General features: G+C 34.0%; 4 protein-coding genes across 6 annotated transcripts; 2 read left to right on the top strand and 2 right to left on the bottom strand.

The window, feature by feature from the left end:
• Positions 1-501: 501 nt before the first annotated feature.
• Positions 502-1,402, bottom strand: LOC126753399 (60S ribosomal protein L24). Its single transcript, XM_050464808.1, has 3 exons — positions 1,355-1,402; positions 1,120-1,195; positions 502-1,057 (listed from the first exon to the last, which is right to left on the bottom strand). Exons 1-3 carry the CDS (start codon positions 1,357-1,359, stop codon positions 668-670), a joined length of 471 nt encoding a protein of 156 aa, XP_050320765.1. The 5' UTR covers positions 1,360-1,402; the 3' UTR covers positions 502-667.
• A 387-nt stretch (positions 1,403-1,789) lies between these two features.
• Positions 1,790-2,718, top strand: LOC126753398 (transmembrane protein 138). Its single transcript, XM_050464807.1, has 4 exons — positions 1,790-2,038; positions 2,101-2,173; positions 2,254-2,425; positions 2,492-2,718. The coding sequence occupies exons 1-4, from the start codon at positions 1,905-1,907 to the stop codon at positions 2,599-2,601; spliced, it is 489 nt and encodes a 162-aa protein (XP_050320764.1). The 5' UTR covers positions 1,790-1,904; the 3' UTR covers positions 2,602-2,718.
• A 375-nt stretch (positions 2,719-3,093) lies between these two features.
• Positions 3,094-5,205, top strand: LOC126753370 (THO complex subunit 5). Its single transcript, XM_050464765.1, has one exon. It carries the CDS (start codon positions 3,201-3,203, stop codon positions 5,130-5,132), a length of 1,932 nt encoding a protein of 643 aa, XP_050320722.1. The 5' UTR covers positions 3,094-3,200; the 3' UTR covers positions 5,133-5,205.
• Positions 5,206-5,760: 555 nt separating this feature from the next.
• LOC126753364 (uncharacterized) lies at positions 5,761-16,826 on the bottom strand. Of its 3 annotated transcripts, none has more exons than XM_050464754.1 (12): positions 16,466-16,826; positions 16,130-16,384; positions 13,927-15,279; positions 13,373-13,864; positions 12,884-13,001; positions 12,684-12,819; positions 12,293-12,422; positions 11,010-11,207; positions 10,560-10,628; positions 8,054-8,815; positions 6,774-7,229; positions 5,761-6,278 (listed from the first exon to the last, which is right to left on the bottom strand). In XM_050464754.1, exons 2-12 carry the CDS (start codon positions 16,221-16,223, stop codon positions 5,821-5,823), a joined length of 4,266 nt encoding a protein of 1,421 aa, XP_050320711.1. In that variant the 5' UTR covers positions 16,224-16,384; positions 16,466-16,826; the 3' UTR covers positions 5,761-5,820. The 3 variants fall into 3 exon arrangements, with proteins under 3 accessions (XP_050320711.1, XP_050320712.1, XP_050320713.1); XM_050464755.1 differs by having other exon boundaries at positions 10,560-10,622; XM_050464756.1 differs by lacking the exon at positions 10,560-10,628.
• Between the last annotated feature and the right edge of the window lie 780 nt (positions 16,827-17,606).

Raw genomic sequence — 17,606 nt, 5'->3', positions numbered from 1 at the left:
AATATATTAAAGCGTTATAATACGCGACACCTTTTTACTAAAAAAAACGAAGGATTAATATCAGCATTATGAGCTTTTTTTGGAACACACTTGAGGTTTAAATGAATATTGTTTTGACAAATTACTATTCAAATGAAGATTCTTGCGCTTGTAAATATTTTAAAAATTACTTCAACTTGTTAAAAATATATTTTTTTAATATGTGTAAAATCTGACATGAAATATTTAACCGTTTACCGATAATTATGATCTAAAGAGTGCTCCGTTTCCACGACTGTCGGATCTACATACGTAACCGTAATGGACGCGGATTTTTATCCGGCCAAGGACTGTAAACTCGGCAGATTTCTGCCGTTCTAACATCTAAATAGAGCTATTTTGCAATTTCTATTAATTTTCGAAGATTTCTAACTGCACATAGAACCACACGCCATACGGCAATTACTTGTCACCAATTAGTTTATAAAAAAAAATATATATCTTAAATTAAATTCACGTCACTTTTGTTTTCGGGCAAAAATTTTCATCGCACGATGTTTTTTATATTTTCACTTATATTTTTCATGTTAGAAAATTAACTCCTTATACTCTTGCGGTATATGTAATTATTTTATATTTCATATTCCAATTGCAAGGCAAATGAAACGTCTCAGCTGTTTGTACCAGTTTACCGCTTTCCACCTACGCGTGGCGCAGACTTTTGTGTCACCTTAGCAGCCTTTTGTTTGGGTGCTGCCTTAGCCTTGGTCTGGGCGGGCTGTGTAGTCTTCTTTGCAGCTTTAGCGGCACGCTTCTGTTCCTTAGCGACTTTAATAGCCTGATCGCGTTGAGCTTTACGCACTTCAGGTTTCATGTTACGCTTAGCTAAAATTTCGGCAAGCGATGCACCGACGATGGCACGCTGGAACTTTTGAGTGCGGCGAGTACGTTTCTTGGTGGTCTCTTCCTCGATACCCTTACGGTGCTTGCGACGGTACAAAACAGTCCAGGTGACCTTACGTGGATTGCGCTTCATCAGGTAGGAGCGTTCGCACTTCTTGTCGAGGAAAGTGAAGGTCTACAAAAGAGAAAGAATATCATTTAACACTATTTTTTAACAATAACAAAATGATCACATACCTTGCCATCAATTTTGACCATGGTCTTGCCATGACCGGGGTAGATTTTGTACCCACTGAATGAACACAATCCGATTCTGCAAAAACGAATAAACCACTATTAATATGCCTCAAATTTCATTTTGCACAATTATTTTCTGTTACAAATATAACAAAAATGCATAGTAAATTCACTTTTCAAATGTGATGTTAGCAATATAAAGAAATAAAAAATTACAATTGGCGAATAAACGTACTTCATCTTGCTATTGTTGTCAGTAGAAAGAAACGGAAATGGGCGCGATATTGACAGCTGTCAGTGAAGTGTCAAAGTTTGTTAACACCAGCTAACTGGGTAGCGCAGCCCCTAGCGGCAGATAGCTGGAAAATGTTAGATGATAAACGTAGCTGTCATCAATCATAGCAACGGGTGTTTCATCTGTAAATATAAGAGCACTTTATGAGGTGTACTGTTATAACGCTATAAGAAATTTGTTTTTTTTTTGGAGAACAATTCCAAAAAATTTGATAAATAATATTTGATTTGTACCCACCTATAAAAACATTGTATGTACAAATATTTAAGTAGTAATATAACATCTTTATTTCAAACTATAATATATTGTCATATGTCCTTTAGAGACAACGCATGCGCGTGTAGGAGTAGTGTTTGTGTATCAAGGTCCAATAACAAATATTAACAAAAAAAAAATAGATTTTATTTTGACGTCAGAGTATTGAGTAAAAGTCAACAAAACAGCAAAGTAGACTTGTTTTATTTGGAGTTATTTTTTAAAAGTAAATAATATGAAGTTAACTTTACGACGTTACTCCTTATTGTTATTGCTGCAATTTACATTTCTGTTAGCTGATTTGTTTTTCAATACCTTTGCGCATATTTTTCTAAGTGATAAACTTCAATTATCTATTGTTTTTTATGTGTAAGTAGGATTGTGCAATTAAATTTAGATAACGGTGTAAATTAAATTTCAATTTCCCTTAGCACTCAAGACATTCTCATTATTTGTGAATATGTTTTCTTCACTTTTGCTGTGCATTCAACTTGCGTTTATGAGGTGAGCCAAACTAACCAAATTTTTGTATAGAAATTTTTCTACAAAAAAATTATACATCTCAATAATTTGTTTACCTCCAGGTCGGCGGTGCCTCTATAATTTTCCGAAGCTGTAAGTTCTTTCTAATCACTACTCTGACATATTTTATACTTTCGGCCACGCAACATTTATGGATTGTTTACAATGTTATGTGGGCGCCAAATACGGATTGGTCAGGCACTTTAACAGCATTGGCATTTTTCCAGCGATTGGGTAAACTTATATAATATATATATGTACCTTTTTTAATAATATTGAATTTTTTTATTCTATTTGTAGTTTCTTTTGTTTATTACTACGCCTGTAAACATACAGCTTTAGTTGTATCCGATCCTCGTTATGATGAGGAAAATATTGATTGGATTGCCGAACAACTGAGTGTAAAGTAATTCGCATTAAGGAGTGAATAATAAATAGTTTAACTAAAAAAAAAACATGATTCCTTAACTTACGTCTAAAAATATTAATCGCTCAAAATAAAGTTATCTAATTCAAATGTACAAAAATGTGTGAATTTTTTTAAAATAATAATAAAGGTGAAGATGAGATTTGACAAAATGAATTCCTTAGCGGAAGTGCCCATCTGCTACTCGGAGAAATATTTTTTCAAATCGCATAAGCAGCGAAAACTGAATAAAGTCTACTTAATATTACTACAAAATTTATAAAAAACCTAATTGACACTACTAAGAACTTAAAAAAATAAAACGAAATGATTCCGTCGTTAAAATTTATATCTATATATAATTTTATGTATAATTTTTTATTATAGTAACGTTTTTAAATTAATTTTGTTTTAATTTTTACATTTCATCAAGTACCTTTCCAAACATTTACCAATTTATAAACAAAAATGCAACACTTATAATACGCTGTTTTATCTGTCAAAAACACAACAGTTTTGTTTCGCTATCATCGGTTATCAAAGAAATATTTTAGTTTACATTAATATTTTTACTTCATAGGATTTTTTTTATTTACTAGCATCATGGCTGATTCCTTGCACAAAAATTTTGAAACCCTCCGCAGCATATTTGAAGAAGTGCTGAAAATGAAAAATAGCACTGGTGAACGTGCAGATGAACTGACCGAGAAACGCAAGTACGCTTCACTGCTCTTCGTGTTGATTAAAAAAGTAAATCGAATGGTTAAATACAGTCTGCGTTCAGGACGTGAAGACTTACATCGCGAAAAGGTACGCGTGGACAGCAATCGACTACACTTGCAGAACTTACTGTACGAGGTTAACCATTTAAAGCGTGAGATACGCTATTGCCACAAATTTAAAAGTCAAGATGAAGATATTGAATTGGTGCCCGAAGACGATGAAGCGCAGATGGATGATGATAAAACATTGATGCCCACAGATTTGACGCCGTTGTCAGGACATGCCAAACATTTGGCACGCCTTGAGCGCGAATTAAATTTACGTAAGCAATTGTCGGCACAATGCAAGGAACTGCTCAATACCAAACAACAGGTGTTTAGAGATATTATTTTGAAAACGGAGAAATTGACATCGTTCGCACCATCATTGCGCACTCTATTGAAAGCAACACGTCCACTGCAAGATGCATTGCAAGTACCTATGGATCGTGAATGGAAATTGCAACAGTTAGTGCAGTTGCTACCACAACCACTTTATCTAGCTTATATGAATTTACATGCACTGGAGTTGGCAAAAGAATGCGATGTTTGTGTTATTGTAGTGGGTAGTGAAGATGATGTGCGTCAATTAGAAATGGCAGCACAGACGGAGACAATTAAGAGTGGGGCTAGCTCTGACACCGACGAGGTAGAGGTAGGAAGTGTTACAAAGAAGCGTAAAACACATGGCGGAAATAGTGATTTACTTGTGGATTTAATGCAAGAGCAACGTAAGCGCGTGTTGCAACCACACCCACTTGAGTTACGGTTTACGATTGGGAACGGCACGAAGAACACTGAAGAATCTATAGCAATTAAATTGCGTTATTTTAAGCGTTTGGGCTTTGTCACCGCTGCAACGGTGGTAACTTTGGGTGAAACTGAGCTAAATTTCGCCGATGCAACACTCACACAGGATGTGCTTAAATATTTGAATGATGAGGATCTCGGTGACCGTATACCGGTGCCCGGCGCAGAATACGAGTTGAAAAATATTAATATGTCAACAAAAGAATGTCTAGATTATCTAAAAGCTAAGGAATTTGGACGTCCATATCGTTGGCTGCAGTCCATGTGTTGCATTGAAGTTTTTCATGAAGTTGTCGATACAAACGTGACTAATACACCAACAGAACAGCCGAAATTGCAGAAACTAATACCCGATTTAATAAAATCTATTCAACAATTGTGGAATTCTCGTTTGAATTTAATTAAACAGATACGTGCTTTAGTACAAAAGCATATTGATATGTATCTTAAAGAAGAACGCTTGCCTACCACACGTCCCGCTTGTAGTCTCGTACAATGGACAGCACTCACTTATGAAGAGTATGTGGCCTCATCGCCACATGTCGACAAAGAACTGGTTAATGTCAATCAGCTATTCTATCGCGCCGTAGTCGTACGCGGTTCAGCCAAAATGGAATGCCTCGTTAGCATAAGTAGCAAATTTCCAACTGAAAGTCCTCATTGGTTCATCTGCATTTATTGGAACGGTCAGCATAATGCTATGAACAGCGCTGCTGTAAAATCAATGGAGTTTTGGACAAATTCTCTGACACAGCCACAATTGCAACATCCGTTGGCATTGTTGGCGACTCAACTTGTACGCACTATGTACAGTTTTGACATATTTTTGGAGACGGAGGGTCCACTATACAATCCAGTTGAGTATCACCGCGAGAAGCACTACATAAAGGCATTCGCAAAACGTATACGTGCAAGACCATATCGCTATATCGAAGGAGGCACTGTTAATACATTTAAACAATAGTATGTGAGAGTTTTTATGCTATAGATTTGTAATAAAAAATAAAATATAAATAAAGAAAATATTTTTTTCGTTATTCGTTATAGGTTAAGAGTTCATAAAGCAAACTCAAATTACTTAAAATAGTTTACTTCATAGAGTAAATTATGAAGGAATGTGAAGGGTATATAGTCTCGGTGCAGCGGAGGTTAATGAAGTTGCCAGCTGAAAGTCAAAAACAGTTGTATTGTTTTAAAAGTAAATTTTAATTTGCAGTAAATGGAATTGAACAAAAGTCAAATAGTGATAAATTACTTTTTTATAAACCACAAGACATGTTTATTGAACATATTATATATGCGTGTCGTAGATAGAGAAATGATTAATATATGTATATATGTACGTACGAAGGATTAATGCTAATTAATTAAATATTTTTATATAAAATGTTTTGCATTGTATACAATATAAACGTATATGAATTTGTTATTAATAACGTTCTCGCTTCTTTTGTTTTTGTTATATATTTACCTACTTTACATATGGCTACAACTATATCAATTGGATTTAGTTGTTTAACACCCTTGTCAATAATTTAGCTTACGCTGCACCATACATTCATTAATCCTGAATTAGTAAAAAAAACACAATATTTTACTATACATATAGATACATAGATTTGCTTAAAATTGCATTAGAAAGCTACTGTTTTTTACGTCGTATTTAAGAGCGACACGCCGAACAGTTTCTCCCATGATTGTGCAATGGCATTTAAGCAACTGTCGGCATTCTCTTGTGTCTCAAAAGTGCACTGCCATATTTCACTCAGATCTTGAGTTTCGTCTAGATAATTAATTAGAAAGGTATTAGCATCAATTTGCTCCACTTCGACGAGATTTGACATTAATTGCTTCATGCAAATCTCCACTTCAGCGTCTGCATCTGAGGTAGTAAGCCAATCAAATTTACTTGAGCTGATGCACAGATGCGTGTCTGTAGTTAAAAGAGTACATGTACTCAAGTTACGCTTTGCTTGACCACAAGTCACTGTGCAGGCATTAAGTAATGCGCACATTTTCAGTTGTTCATCGTTGACAGCATTGTTGATGCGTTTCATTAGCAGGGCGGTTGGTTGATATTTCAGTTCACACAGTGACGGTAGCGAGTTATCTAAACAAAATATACAAAAATTATTAACTCACCCGGAAGTTCGAAAAAATATGAGGTGTATGGGGGCTAAGAGGAGTATTGACCCGGTTCAACCCTTTTTTAGCATACGTACATACTATTATCAGGAAAGGAATCTCCCTGAATTTCAATTATGTATCTCACACATTGACTGATATTTTCGGTATAAATTCAACTATAAGCACTGGGTCTAAAATATGGCGAACTCCGCCTTACTTTTTTAACAAGATGTCACAGTTTTTACTCAAGTTACAGCTTACACGGACGGATGGATGGACAGACCGATAGCCATAAGGATTTCAACTCGTATCGTCATCCTGATAATTTATACATATACATCCTTATATACAACCCTATATCAATCTCGATTAGTTTAGTTAGGTGAACAAAACTTTTATAAAAATGCATCTGTGAAGTGTATTATAGCTTCGGTACAACCGAAGTTAACGCTGAGTCTTGTTTTTTATTTATACTTACTCGCAAAGTATAGCAACAAACTATCGGTGCGCAGGATGTCCTGTAGTAAAAGTTGAAAATTGCCCCAATCGCGTAATGTAAAGGCCAATCCAAGTTTCCAGGGCAACAACTGTATGCATTCTAGCCGATCTGCCGTGACGCTCACCAGTAGGCGCAACCACTTCGCAACATCTTCATTTTCGGGCCCAAATGCCTCCATTAGATAGCACTTGCAGGTGGACATCACCACTATGCCTGCGCAGAGCGTTTTTGTATTGTCATTATATATGCGTCCGCGTGCCAACCATTTGAACTGTTCGTTCTCGTCGAATTTCGTCTGATAGAAGTACAGTTTGAGGCGGTGATCCACATCATTGAAATCTGTATAATTGAATTTGTAGGGCTCGCACTTTTGGTCAGCTTGCGAATTTGTTTTCCTGGAGCTGGACATAAGACTGTTGGTGGTTTGTACAAGAGCTGTGGAAGAAATAAAAAATATTAGATGCTTTATCTATCTAAATGGGCTTGACTGTTACTGTGAACTAAATGCGCACTGGAAGTTTTAGAATTGGAAATATTTTTTAGGTATTATTATTTATGTATTTTAAGAGGTTTTCAAGAAGTTCGTGTTAACCTCAAAATGGAAGGTACATGTTTGATAGAAAACTGTGAGACCAATCACAAACTCATAACAAGTATCCCAAATTTAAATATCCGTAGTCGACCTTCAAATAATTTAAATGCTCTTATAAACATTAATAACATAATCGACAATATTCGGCTCGCAAATAATTTTCATTTTCTCCGTTGGTATGGCGATTCCTGAGCGCAGCTGAGTCGATATAGTCATGTCCGTCTGTCTGTCTATATAAACGCGACAATTCCTTCCAATTTTAAGATATGAATATGCAATTTTATTCACGTTCTTTTCTTCTACAGAATGGGCTTATTTGTTGGAACGGCCGATATCGAACTATTATAGCATATACCGTCATACTCACTGTTCGATCAAAATAACCTTTTTTGTTTATTTTACGTTCTTGAACCTCGATAAACTCTAAATTTGGTATATTTGTTTTTCTATATATTTCCTTCTATCGTCTTTACTTCTAGTTCCAGCTCGAATTAGAAGAACACTTCTTGGTTAACAGTTCTAAAGTTCCGTTCTTAAAAAAAAATATAAAAGTTTTAATATAAAAAAGTATTGTGGGGTTTCTGTTTGATATCGCGGATGGACAGGCAGGCCTAAATCAAGTAGTCTCACTATTCAGACGCATTTAAGGAACAGCAATTGCACTCACCACCAAACATGGATGATACTTTGTTGCTTTCTTCCTTTTTTGTGCCCTGCGTGCTTTGTCCATTAGTAGAACCATTTGCTGATTTCGTTTGTGTTATTATTGGCTCTGGTGAGTTTGAGGAAAAACTTTCCGCTGCCAGCAGATTTCTAAGAATCGCCTGTTCCGCACTCTTGGAGAGTAACTCATCGGAGGAGGATGTCTTTTGCAAAAGTTCCTGCTGTTGTTGTTGTTCATAAGCGGTACACACACTATCCGTAACCGAACCGGATGAACTGCTTTCGATGAGCTGGACATGTGCCGCATTAGCCAGCGCGGGAGCAACAGTTTGCGGAGCAGGATTGTTGCTGTTCATCGTTAATGGCTCAGCATTTATAGCAGCTTTCGCTGGTGGAGTAGTTGTTGTGATTTTTCTTTGTTTAGCTTCAACTATTTGATTTTCTAGCACAGCCGCTATAGCGGCATTACCAAATTCGCGTTCAATAAAACTTTGCGTATAACTGAGGTCATAGTTCTCCTCCAGCGCTGACATATGTTGAGCTAGGCGTCGCTCCTCGGACTCCTTACGGCCGATGTGTTGATCCAAAACCTCGATACTAGATTGACTTGGGTTGGAAATTATATCGACATCGCTACTTTCGCCGGTGAACTCCTGTTGACGTTCTGTATTGGAGCTGCCCACAACCGATTGATTAGAATCAAAGGAGTTTTGTGAGTTGGTAATTTTCGAGCAGGACGAGGACTCGTTAAGTGAATTAGCGGAGCCTTTACATTTTGTTGGATGTGGTTTAATAGAGTTGTTGAAGGAGTGGGTGTGAAAATAGAAAGGTTCATTTTTAAATGTTGATTTTCATATAATCAAATTTATATAGTAAAATGCAAGCATATTGCATTATGTAATGATGTATGCGATACCCTGCACCCAAGCTGTTACGTGGCTTAAGTTACTGGGGTTATTTTTGTGCGCTTGAAATGGTTTATTGTTTTTTGGTTTTTATTAGTATGCGCTTGCTAGAAATTGTTAAATATTTTGGGAACTTAAACTGAGACCCAAATTAATGCTACTTTAAGTTTATTCTATTTTAAATTTATATTTTATACTACAAATATTTGCTACACATAGGTAAAATATACAAACATCAGGGTTGCGATTTCTTTTATTAAAAAATTTGGAATTAAAAATTAAATTTTAATTTTGGGATTAAGTATAGAATTTATTTAAAATTATTCCAATTTTAAATTTTTACTCCAATTTAAAAATGTTTTCTCAATTTAAAATAAATTTCAGTTTTTAGTTTTTTAATATTTCATTACTTTTTATTGAGGTTAAAAATTAAAAGTTTTATTTTTCTTGGAATAAAAACTGAAAATATTTTAAAATTAATTTGAGGAAGTTTTTGGGATTATAAATATAAGTTTTAATTTTTTATTAATAAATATTTTTAATTTTTAACCACAAACTCCTTGAAACAAAAACTAAAAATATTTTAAAATTAATTTAAGAAAATATTTTTTCAATCAAATATCTTAGATTAAAAACAGAAAAAATATGCATTAATTATAATTTTTTTCAAAAAAAAAAAATTGGAATGAAAAGGGATAAAGGAGGATAGATGTAAATTACTGATAATTAAAAGTAATTAAATATAAATATGACAAAAATAGTTAAACTATGTTGATATGCAATTAAAAATAAGCCTAATTCTCAAAAGATAACCAAAATGGTACAACACGACATGGGCAAAGACGAAAAATTTGAATTCTAAAAACTTTTTTTTATTTTTAATTATAAGCTGGCGATTCAATTTTTTGATCGGGTATTTGGAAATTAAAAAAAAAAAATTTTTTTTGCCAATTTAAATAAATTTTAAAAAATATTTTCCGATTTTTGAGTTTACATTTGTATTAAATTTCGGTACTTGGGATGAATTATATTTATTTTTGATTTAAAATTTATTTTTGATTTTTAATCCGATTTCTTAGATTACATTTTTTCATTCCGGTATTTGATTTTAATTATTTTATATTTTATTCCACTCTTTGGAATTAAAAATTATAATAAAAATTTCAAATTTTTAAATCCGATGCTTGGGATTAATATTCTTTTCATTTTTCAATTCGGTATTTGGGATTGAAATTAAAATTTAAATTCATTAATTTAATTAAGAGTTTCGAAATTACAAAATTGCATTATTTGCAACCCTAATGTACAAACCTACAGTGAAAATTCCTTACTATAAGGCGGTTGCGAGTATTCCAAAGCAATATTTCGATAACTTTGCCGTTTTCTAAAAGCATTAATTAACATACACTGCAGGTTGGGCGCAGGGTTTGAAAATGCAAGTAGAAATATATGAAAATAATTGAAGTAGCATTGATCAGGGAAATCGAATCATGTTTTTAACATCAAAAACGTTTTTAAAACTAACATTTGCAAAAATTTTGAGAAATCAATGCTGCTTTTGCTAATAAATGCTGTTTTAACAGTTCAAATAAATATGATATTAACTTTTCAGCCCCTGTAGTGGATTCCTATATTTGGATGTGTTAATTGCAGTAAGCCTGTTGGATCCTTTAACTTTATCAATGCAGTTTATATATGTTGTAGTTTAATAATTTGATAAAATTGTGATTCAAAAACAGTACACAAGATAATTGTTTGTTAGTTGAGTGGATATTTTTTTGGTTTGTTTGCATCGTAGTAGGGCATGCAAATGAAGAAAAGAAATAAAATTATTATTGCATTTGTATATATTACTAAAATATAATTAAATTAACATATGTTAACAAACAGTTACAAACATACATACATATGTACATTTGGAAAACACAATGCACCAAATAGTTAATTTTTTTTATCGGTTTCGGAAAAAAACAAAAATTTGTTATAAAATAAAAATAGCTAGCACCAAAATAAAAAAAAAATTTCAGTAAAGCAATACACACGTTATGGACTTACCAATACTATTTGTATCATTGGCAACATCAATATTTGCTATGGCCTTGCTGGCTACTTTCGGCGGTGTATTCGCGTAGATTGGTGTTTCCTCGACAATAGCTGCGGGGGATAGTTTCTCGGCAGCTGCTTCAAGTGGCGGCTTGGGGATGTCATGTATTTCAGCAACAAAGCTGCTTTTGCAGTCGGGACAATGAATTGCTATATGAGGAGAAAATTTGTATAACATACTTTATACATACTACACATGTATTTACATTACATAAGGGACACCTATTTCCCAACGACCCCTATTAGTTTCAGTGTTTGCCCAAAAAAAGGATCCATCCGTACGGAAAATCCTTATAACCGAACACCTCTCATAACCGTACAAATTTCATGAACACCACAAAAATAATTTCCTATAACCGGACATAAAAACGTTCCAATGACCGGACACGAACACTTTAGAGATCATTTTTCGTTCAAATTATTTCTAGTAAACGGACAAGATTTGATAAAATAAGGAAAAAAAAGTTTGTACATTTTGTAGTTCCCGTTTTTTTTTCTTATTTTTTATTCTGCGGCGATGGGTGTCCGATTATGAGGAATTTCATTGTATATAACATGGAATTTTTTGAAATTTTGCATTAATAAAATTAATCTTGAATCTTGGAAAAGTGATATTCTATTACCAAATTCTTTCCCTCTACAAGAAAGGTTTGATTTGCTTTCATAAAAACATTCGTTTAAACGTGAGCATTCATGCAGGCGATTTATATTCAGTGTTGCTTATACGACATGGTGTACTGAATAAACACAGTACATTAAATTTATTTGCTCTGCAGATACATAAATAAGATATTTTGTCAAATGAAAAAAATTTTCATACAAGCACTTGATTCCAATTGATCAGTTTGTATAGCAGATATATGCTATAGTGGTTCGATATTGGCGGTTTCGACAAGTGAGAAGCTTCGGGAGAGAAAAGATATCTCAAAAACTGAGGGACTAGTTCGCATATATAAGACTGACAAATGGTCAAAGCTAAATGAAATTAGCTCGTCAAGCTGATTATTTATTTATACATATATTTTATAGAGTTTTCGACATTTCTATCTGGGTGTTACAAACTTGGTGACAAATTTAATATACCCTGTTTAGCTTTTCTACGAATATTTTTAGGCCAAAAACTGACACCTTAGGATGCATTAAAATAAATCAAGTTGGAAAATAACGTATACCCCACAAGTACATGCACGTACTATACATATACACTTCAGCATTTCGTTTTTAAGCCAACTCACCCTGGTTCTGCGGCTTATATTTAGTTTCCACTGCGAATTGACAAGTACAATTTACACAACGGTAGACGGTTTGATTCATTTCGGTGAGATCACGCTGAGAGAGTATGTCGCGTAATTTGCGTTCCAGTTCCTGCAGAGGTTAAAGGGAGCAAGTTATTTTAGTAAAATTGATTTACTACAAATATATTCATATCAAATTATTTGACTTTTAAGGAAAATCAAAACTAAAAATTCATAGAACATTTTTAGTTTAAAAATTGGAGTAATAAATAAAAAAATATTTTTTAAATCAAATTTGAAAATTATTTTTCACTTAGATTTTTGGGATTTTGAAATAAAAAAATTTAAATCTGTTATTCTTTAAAGTATTATTTGCAACACTGGTCCTTACCTGACATAAGCCATCCTCAACGGTGTAGATACGTTCCTTTTTATCCGCTTTGATTGTATCAAAATTTATACGTATCGTGTTTGATTTTATGCGATCACAGGATTCTAAAATTTTCAGACTCCACTTGGTTATGGTTCTGAAATACAAATGCAACATTTTTAATTCATATAAATATAAATAAAAATATTGTAAAAAGTTACTTTTGCGTTAATGTATCACGTACGCGCAAATAGTTTTCTGATATGGTTAGAAATACAGCCTCATTGCGTGGCATAGTGTAAACTATATATGTTACTTCATCGTCCTCAGGCTCGGAGACTGAAAAAAATTGGAAAAATATTTTTTTAAATAAAGAAAATTATTTCTTTAAAAAATTATTGTATATACAATTAAAATATTAAAATTATTTCTAATTTTGAGGGGACACTTGTTTTTAAGATAACACAAACTTTTAAATAATTTTTTATAATATATCAAAATAATATAAACTTCAACTTTTCATTATACAAAAATGTATGCAAGAAAAAAGGTAAACTTCGGCTATAAGCAAATTATAATAGCTCCACAGGTGCATTTATTATAGCACAAAAGAATCTAAAAAATCTTTAGCTAGATTTAGACGGACAAGCAGCTATATGCCATAGTGATCCTTTGTATAATAAATTCTCAAATTGAGGCATTACACATACCATCAGGCTCTTCAACTGCAGAATTTGAATAGACGTTCTTCAAATGTGGCGGTTCATCATCAATCTCCACCTCAGTCTCTGCATCATCGCTCATATTTGCCTGCTCCAAAGCGGAGCTCAAAGAGTCTTCAGCCGTTTGCATTAATGTGTTATCGGAATCATTTACCGACCTATAAAGTGTATGATTTTCGTTTGTAAACGAGTTAGTGCTATTCATACTTTGGTACATAGTTGCATCAATATTGTCATTGGGGCCATTTGCTTTGATTGGCGAGGCGAGCACTTCCAGTTTTGGCACTTCACCACCTAAATGGCTATCATAAAGCGGTGTTGATGAATGCAGTGAGCTGTCAAGCGTTTCACTAGTATCATATTGTGATTGAGGCTTGGCGCGTGATGAAGCAAGTGCTGATTCAGAAAGTTCACCCAGAAAGTCATCAAGCTGTTGTCTACAAGAATTTGCTGTTGTTGTATTACTTTTAGTTTCCATGCCTACAATATAAAGTTTTATTAATTTCAACTTATTTACATAATTTTCATAGATATTGAAATACCTAAGGCGCTTTGTATCATTTCCGCATTGCCGGATTGCAACCAATTGACGCCATACTTTTCACGTAGGTTTTCAATTTGTTTCTTTGCTTCCAAGTGTTGCGTGTCTGGCGCTGATATGTTTGCTTTTTGCAGTGTTACCTTGACGGGTTTTAATTTTTCGGCTAACACAGCCTCATCGCGTTCGTCAGTTGTTTGCGCAGGTGCGCCTTCATCTTCAATGATATCGACCGTACGCGTTTTTGAAGATGACTTTCGCGTGCCATTCGTACCATTAGCTGCTTTAACACTATCCAGTGTGCCTGTAGAACTAGCATTGAATTTGAAGGAACTCAAAGAACCCACACTGGATGAAGGCGTGTGTGTTGAGGATGGCACACGGCTGCTGTTAATGGAAGTGGAAGATGATCTTTGCGCATAGCGATTGAGCGCACCTACATGACGCAGTTGTTGGCTGCCAGTCACCGCTTTTTCACTCTTCGAAAGCGGTTCCAAGTCCAATAGGAATTTCACAGTTGCGGTATTTTTGTGTAGAAATTGTGCTGTGGCCAGTCGATGTTTGGGATGACAACACAATGGATTGCCGTACAAATTTAGATAGTTTAATGTAATAAGCGCGCTGAGTGGTAATAAACACGAGTGATCGAGCAAACAATTGTCAGATAGATCTAAATCGGTGAGTGCTTCCAATTTTGCAATACCCATTAGATCCTCAACAAAATTATTACTCATATTCAATGATTGCAGCCGTTTGTAGGCTTCTAAATGAAATTGCGGCACACATTGTAAACAATTGTAGCTTAGATCCAAAGTTTTTAAATGCGGCAACCACTTGACGGCCTCTACGCTGCGCAATTTATTATGACGCAAATTAAGATGTTGCAAGAATTGTGCGAATTCCAAAGCGCTATCAACGCGTTGCAAATTATTGTAACTAAAATCGGCAATTTTCAACTCATTCCACACAAAGCCATTCGAGTTGTCGCCACCGCACTTGGTTATAACGTCTTCGACACCCGTAAGACTCTTGACACAAATAAGCTGTTGCAGTTGCGCACGTAATCGTTGTATACCGACCACTTGTCGTACATTTGTCTTCTGCACTTCGAGACGTCGCAACGCACGAAACTTACTGATATCAATTGTGCCATCAAAGTATTCATCTGTAGGATAGTGTATGATACAGAGTAACGGTGTCTTTTGTACAAAATCATAAATAAGCTGTAAATCAATGAACACAGGCGATCTTGAATTGACCGTCTTGGCGACTTGGAAGGTCTGCGGCGAAGCACCGATTTCGGCAGCGCCATCTGTTATTAGCGTAAATGAGTCATTTAGCGCGCGTAGCAGTGAACCTGTAAATATTGCATACATATGTAATTATTTATACATTATTAGAAATCATTAAGGCATTGCATGATAGGTTACAGAAGCAATTGTAACTGATAACGACTGAGTTGATGTGCTCTTTTTGAGCTTGCTCTATTTTAAGCACAAGTATAATGGCGCAGGAGACAATAGAAAAAGCAAAATCCTAATCAGCACTTACATACATACATACCTGTATGTACATGTATGCAATTAATTGTAATAAAATTTTCTGAAGGCGAATTGCGACACAGTACCACAATTAAATGAGTGTTAATTTCAGTTAACGTAAATGTCGTAAAATATGACTAAAAAAAGAGTATATTCACTTTAACTAGGTCAAAACCAAAAATATTTAGTTTATATGGTTATTTTTGTTGAAAAAACGCATATATTCAAAATCTACAATGGCGGTCTTTCAATTTAAACTCGAAAAATTATTTATGAAATAGTATATCTAACTATATGTAATTGAGTCGCAATGCTTGTTTTTATATATCATAATAACATTTTGCAGAACACCGATTTGAATTTAACTTTGTAACTGTATGCTGTATGTATGAATGTGCCTGCAAAAAATATACAAAATGAAGAAGACTAAACATATGTTTATCTAAAAATAAACTGTCAAATTGTGGCGCTCAAAATAAATCAAAACAATCAACAGACGAAACAATTAAGTAAGTAAATAAAAAGCAAAACATTGGAAAATTAACATTTGTTCAAATTTACATTATATTTAGAAGACTAAATGAAATGAATCATGCTTTTAAAAAATAAAAACAGCTTTACATTGAGTTTTTGTATTCAATTATTTTGAATAAGTAAAATGAATACCTGATAGTTTCAGCGAAAACTCTGAATTCAATATTTTATCCCCGTTTTTACGTAGTAAATTTGCCAGTTCAGTTATTTTTTGGGGATCCATCATTTCTTTTTTGGGGCATAAGTAATGCGTTAAAGCCTTAAACCATGAGGTTCGTTGTTCAATTATGCGAAATAAGTTTTAACACCAACAAGTTGCCAAATCACTTAACAGCAAATATGTAGCATTAATTACTAATACCGCTGGCGTCGCGGTTCTTTGTTCGCCTTAAATTTTGAAGAAAATGGCACGTTATTATTAAGCAGAATTGCATATGTGTAAATATGTATATATATTATGATATTTACCTATTTTCGAACTGTTATTACACTTCTTCTGCCGCAACCGCACCTCCGTGTTAATTATTAAAACATAGAATAATACAATCACATATATTTATCGTAGGAAAGATAAAACGTAGATGGCTATATCAATGGCCATGGAAGAATTACGTATACAACAACAGGAAAACTTTGGTAATGACCACAAAAACATTACATTTCGATTGTCTTATTCACATTTCTTATACATTTTTCCCTTTTTGTCGTTTTACACACAAAATTATCTGCACATTTTTTAATTGTAGAATATTGATATTAATTATGTTTAACTAGTTTAACATTCTTACTTCTTTGTAGTATTAATAAAAGGTTGTTTCTATTTTATGCTTTCGTTTTGTTTGTTGCTTTTAATTGTTGTTTCGCTGACAGCTGTCACTTTATGAAAACAGCTGTTCGCTTACAATGTTGCATTTAGCTTAAGGGTTGCAAGTAGACATCAGAATAGTTTTCATAAATTAAGTGAGTGAAAAAGTATTCGTACAAAAATTCATTAATTTTTTTTAACGTTTGTGGTACTTTTTTTGTTTTTTCAATAGCTTGTAGTATTTGTATTAATATTTTGCAAGAATATCAAATTGCATATTCGAACTTAGAAGGTTTTGACCTACGTATTTCTAATTTTTGTTAATTTTTTTAGACATTTGGAGATTATATAAAAAAGGATTAACACGATAATTGTAGATCTTTTTTACCTAAAACTTTGCAATTTTATATTCTCTTCCAATTTAAATGGGTCATCATACTTTTATATTTTTCTCTTATTCTTTACTGGCTTGTGCAATTATAGCCGAGTTAACAATAGCGCGCAATCGTTTGGCGCCAATTTCTGACGCCAAGTGCAGCTAGGTCCTTTTCAATCTGATCGCTCCAACGGAGTGGAGATCTTCCTCTACCTCAGCTTCCATGGCGGGTACTTAAACGAAAACCTCCAATGTTGGAGTGTTCTCTTCCATTCGGAAAACATGACCTAGGCAGCGCAGCCGCTGTCCCTTGATTCGCTGAATTATGTAAATGTCGCCGTATATCTTGTACAGCCCATCGTTCCATCGACTGCGGCATTCGCCGTTGCCAATGCGCAAAGAACCATAAATCTTCCGTAGAACCTTTC

This window comes from Bactrocera neohumeralis, chromosome 3 (assembly GCF_024586455.1).
Source record: "Bactrocera neohumeralis isolate Rockhampton chromosome 3, APGP_CSIRO_Bneo_wtdbg2-racon-allhic-juicebox.fasta_v2, whole genome shotgun sequence".
NCBI classification, from domain to species: domain Eukaryota; kingdom Metazoa; phylum Arthropoda; class Insecta; order Diptera; family Tephritidae; genus Bactrocera; species Bactrocera neohumeralis.
This window is presented reverse-complemented; position numbering and strand designations above follow the sequence as displayed.

Coding starts and splice junctions, on each gene's coding strand:
- LOC126753399 (XM_050464808.1), bottom strand. Junction 1,058..1,119: donor TGGTCAAAATTGATGGCAAG/GTATGTGATCAT, acceptor TCTCTTTTGTAG/ACCTTCACTTTCCTCGACAA.
- LOC126753398 (XM_050464807.1), top strand. CDS start 1,905: ATGAAGTTAACTTTACGACGTTACTCCTTATTGTTATTGCTGCAATTT. Junction 2,039..2,100: donor TTATCTATTGTTTTTTATGT/GTAAGTAGGATT, acceptor AATTTCCCTTAG/CACTCAAGACATTCTCATTA. Junction 2,426..2,491: donor GGCATTTTTCCAGCGATTGG/GTAAACTTATAT, acceptor TTCTATTTGTAG/TTTCTTTTGTTTATTACTAC.
- LOC126753370 (XM_050464765.1), top strand. CDS start 3,201: ATGGCTGATTCCTTGCACAAAAATTTTGAAACCCTCCGCAGCATATTT.
- LOC126753364 (XM_050464754.1), bottom strand. CDS start 16,223: ATGATGGATCCCCAAAAAATAACTGAACTGGCAAATTTACTACGTAAA. Junction 13,002..13,372: donor TGCAGTTGAAGAGCCTGATG/GTATGTGTAATG, acceptor AATTTTTTTCAG/TCTCCGAGCCTGAGGACGAT. Junction 11,208..12,292: donor ATATAAGCCGCAGAACCAGG/GTGAGTTGGCTT, acceptor CTCCTCATATAG/CAATTCATTGTCCCGACTGC.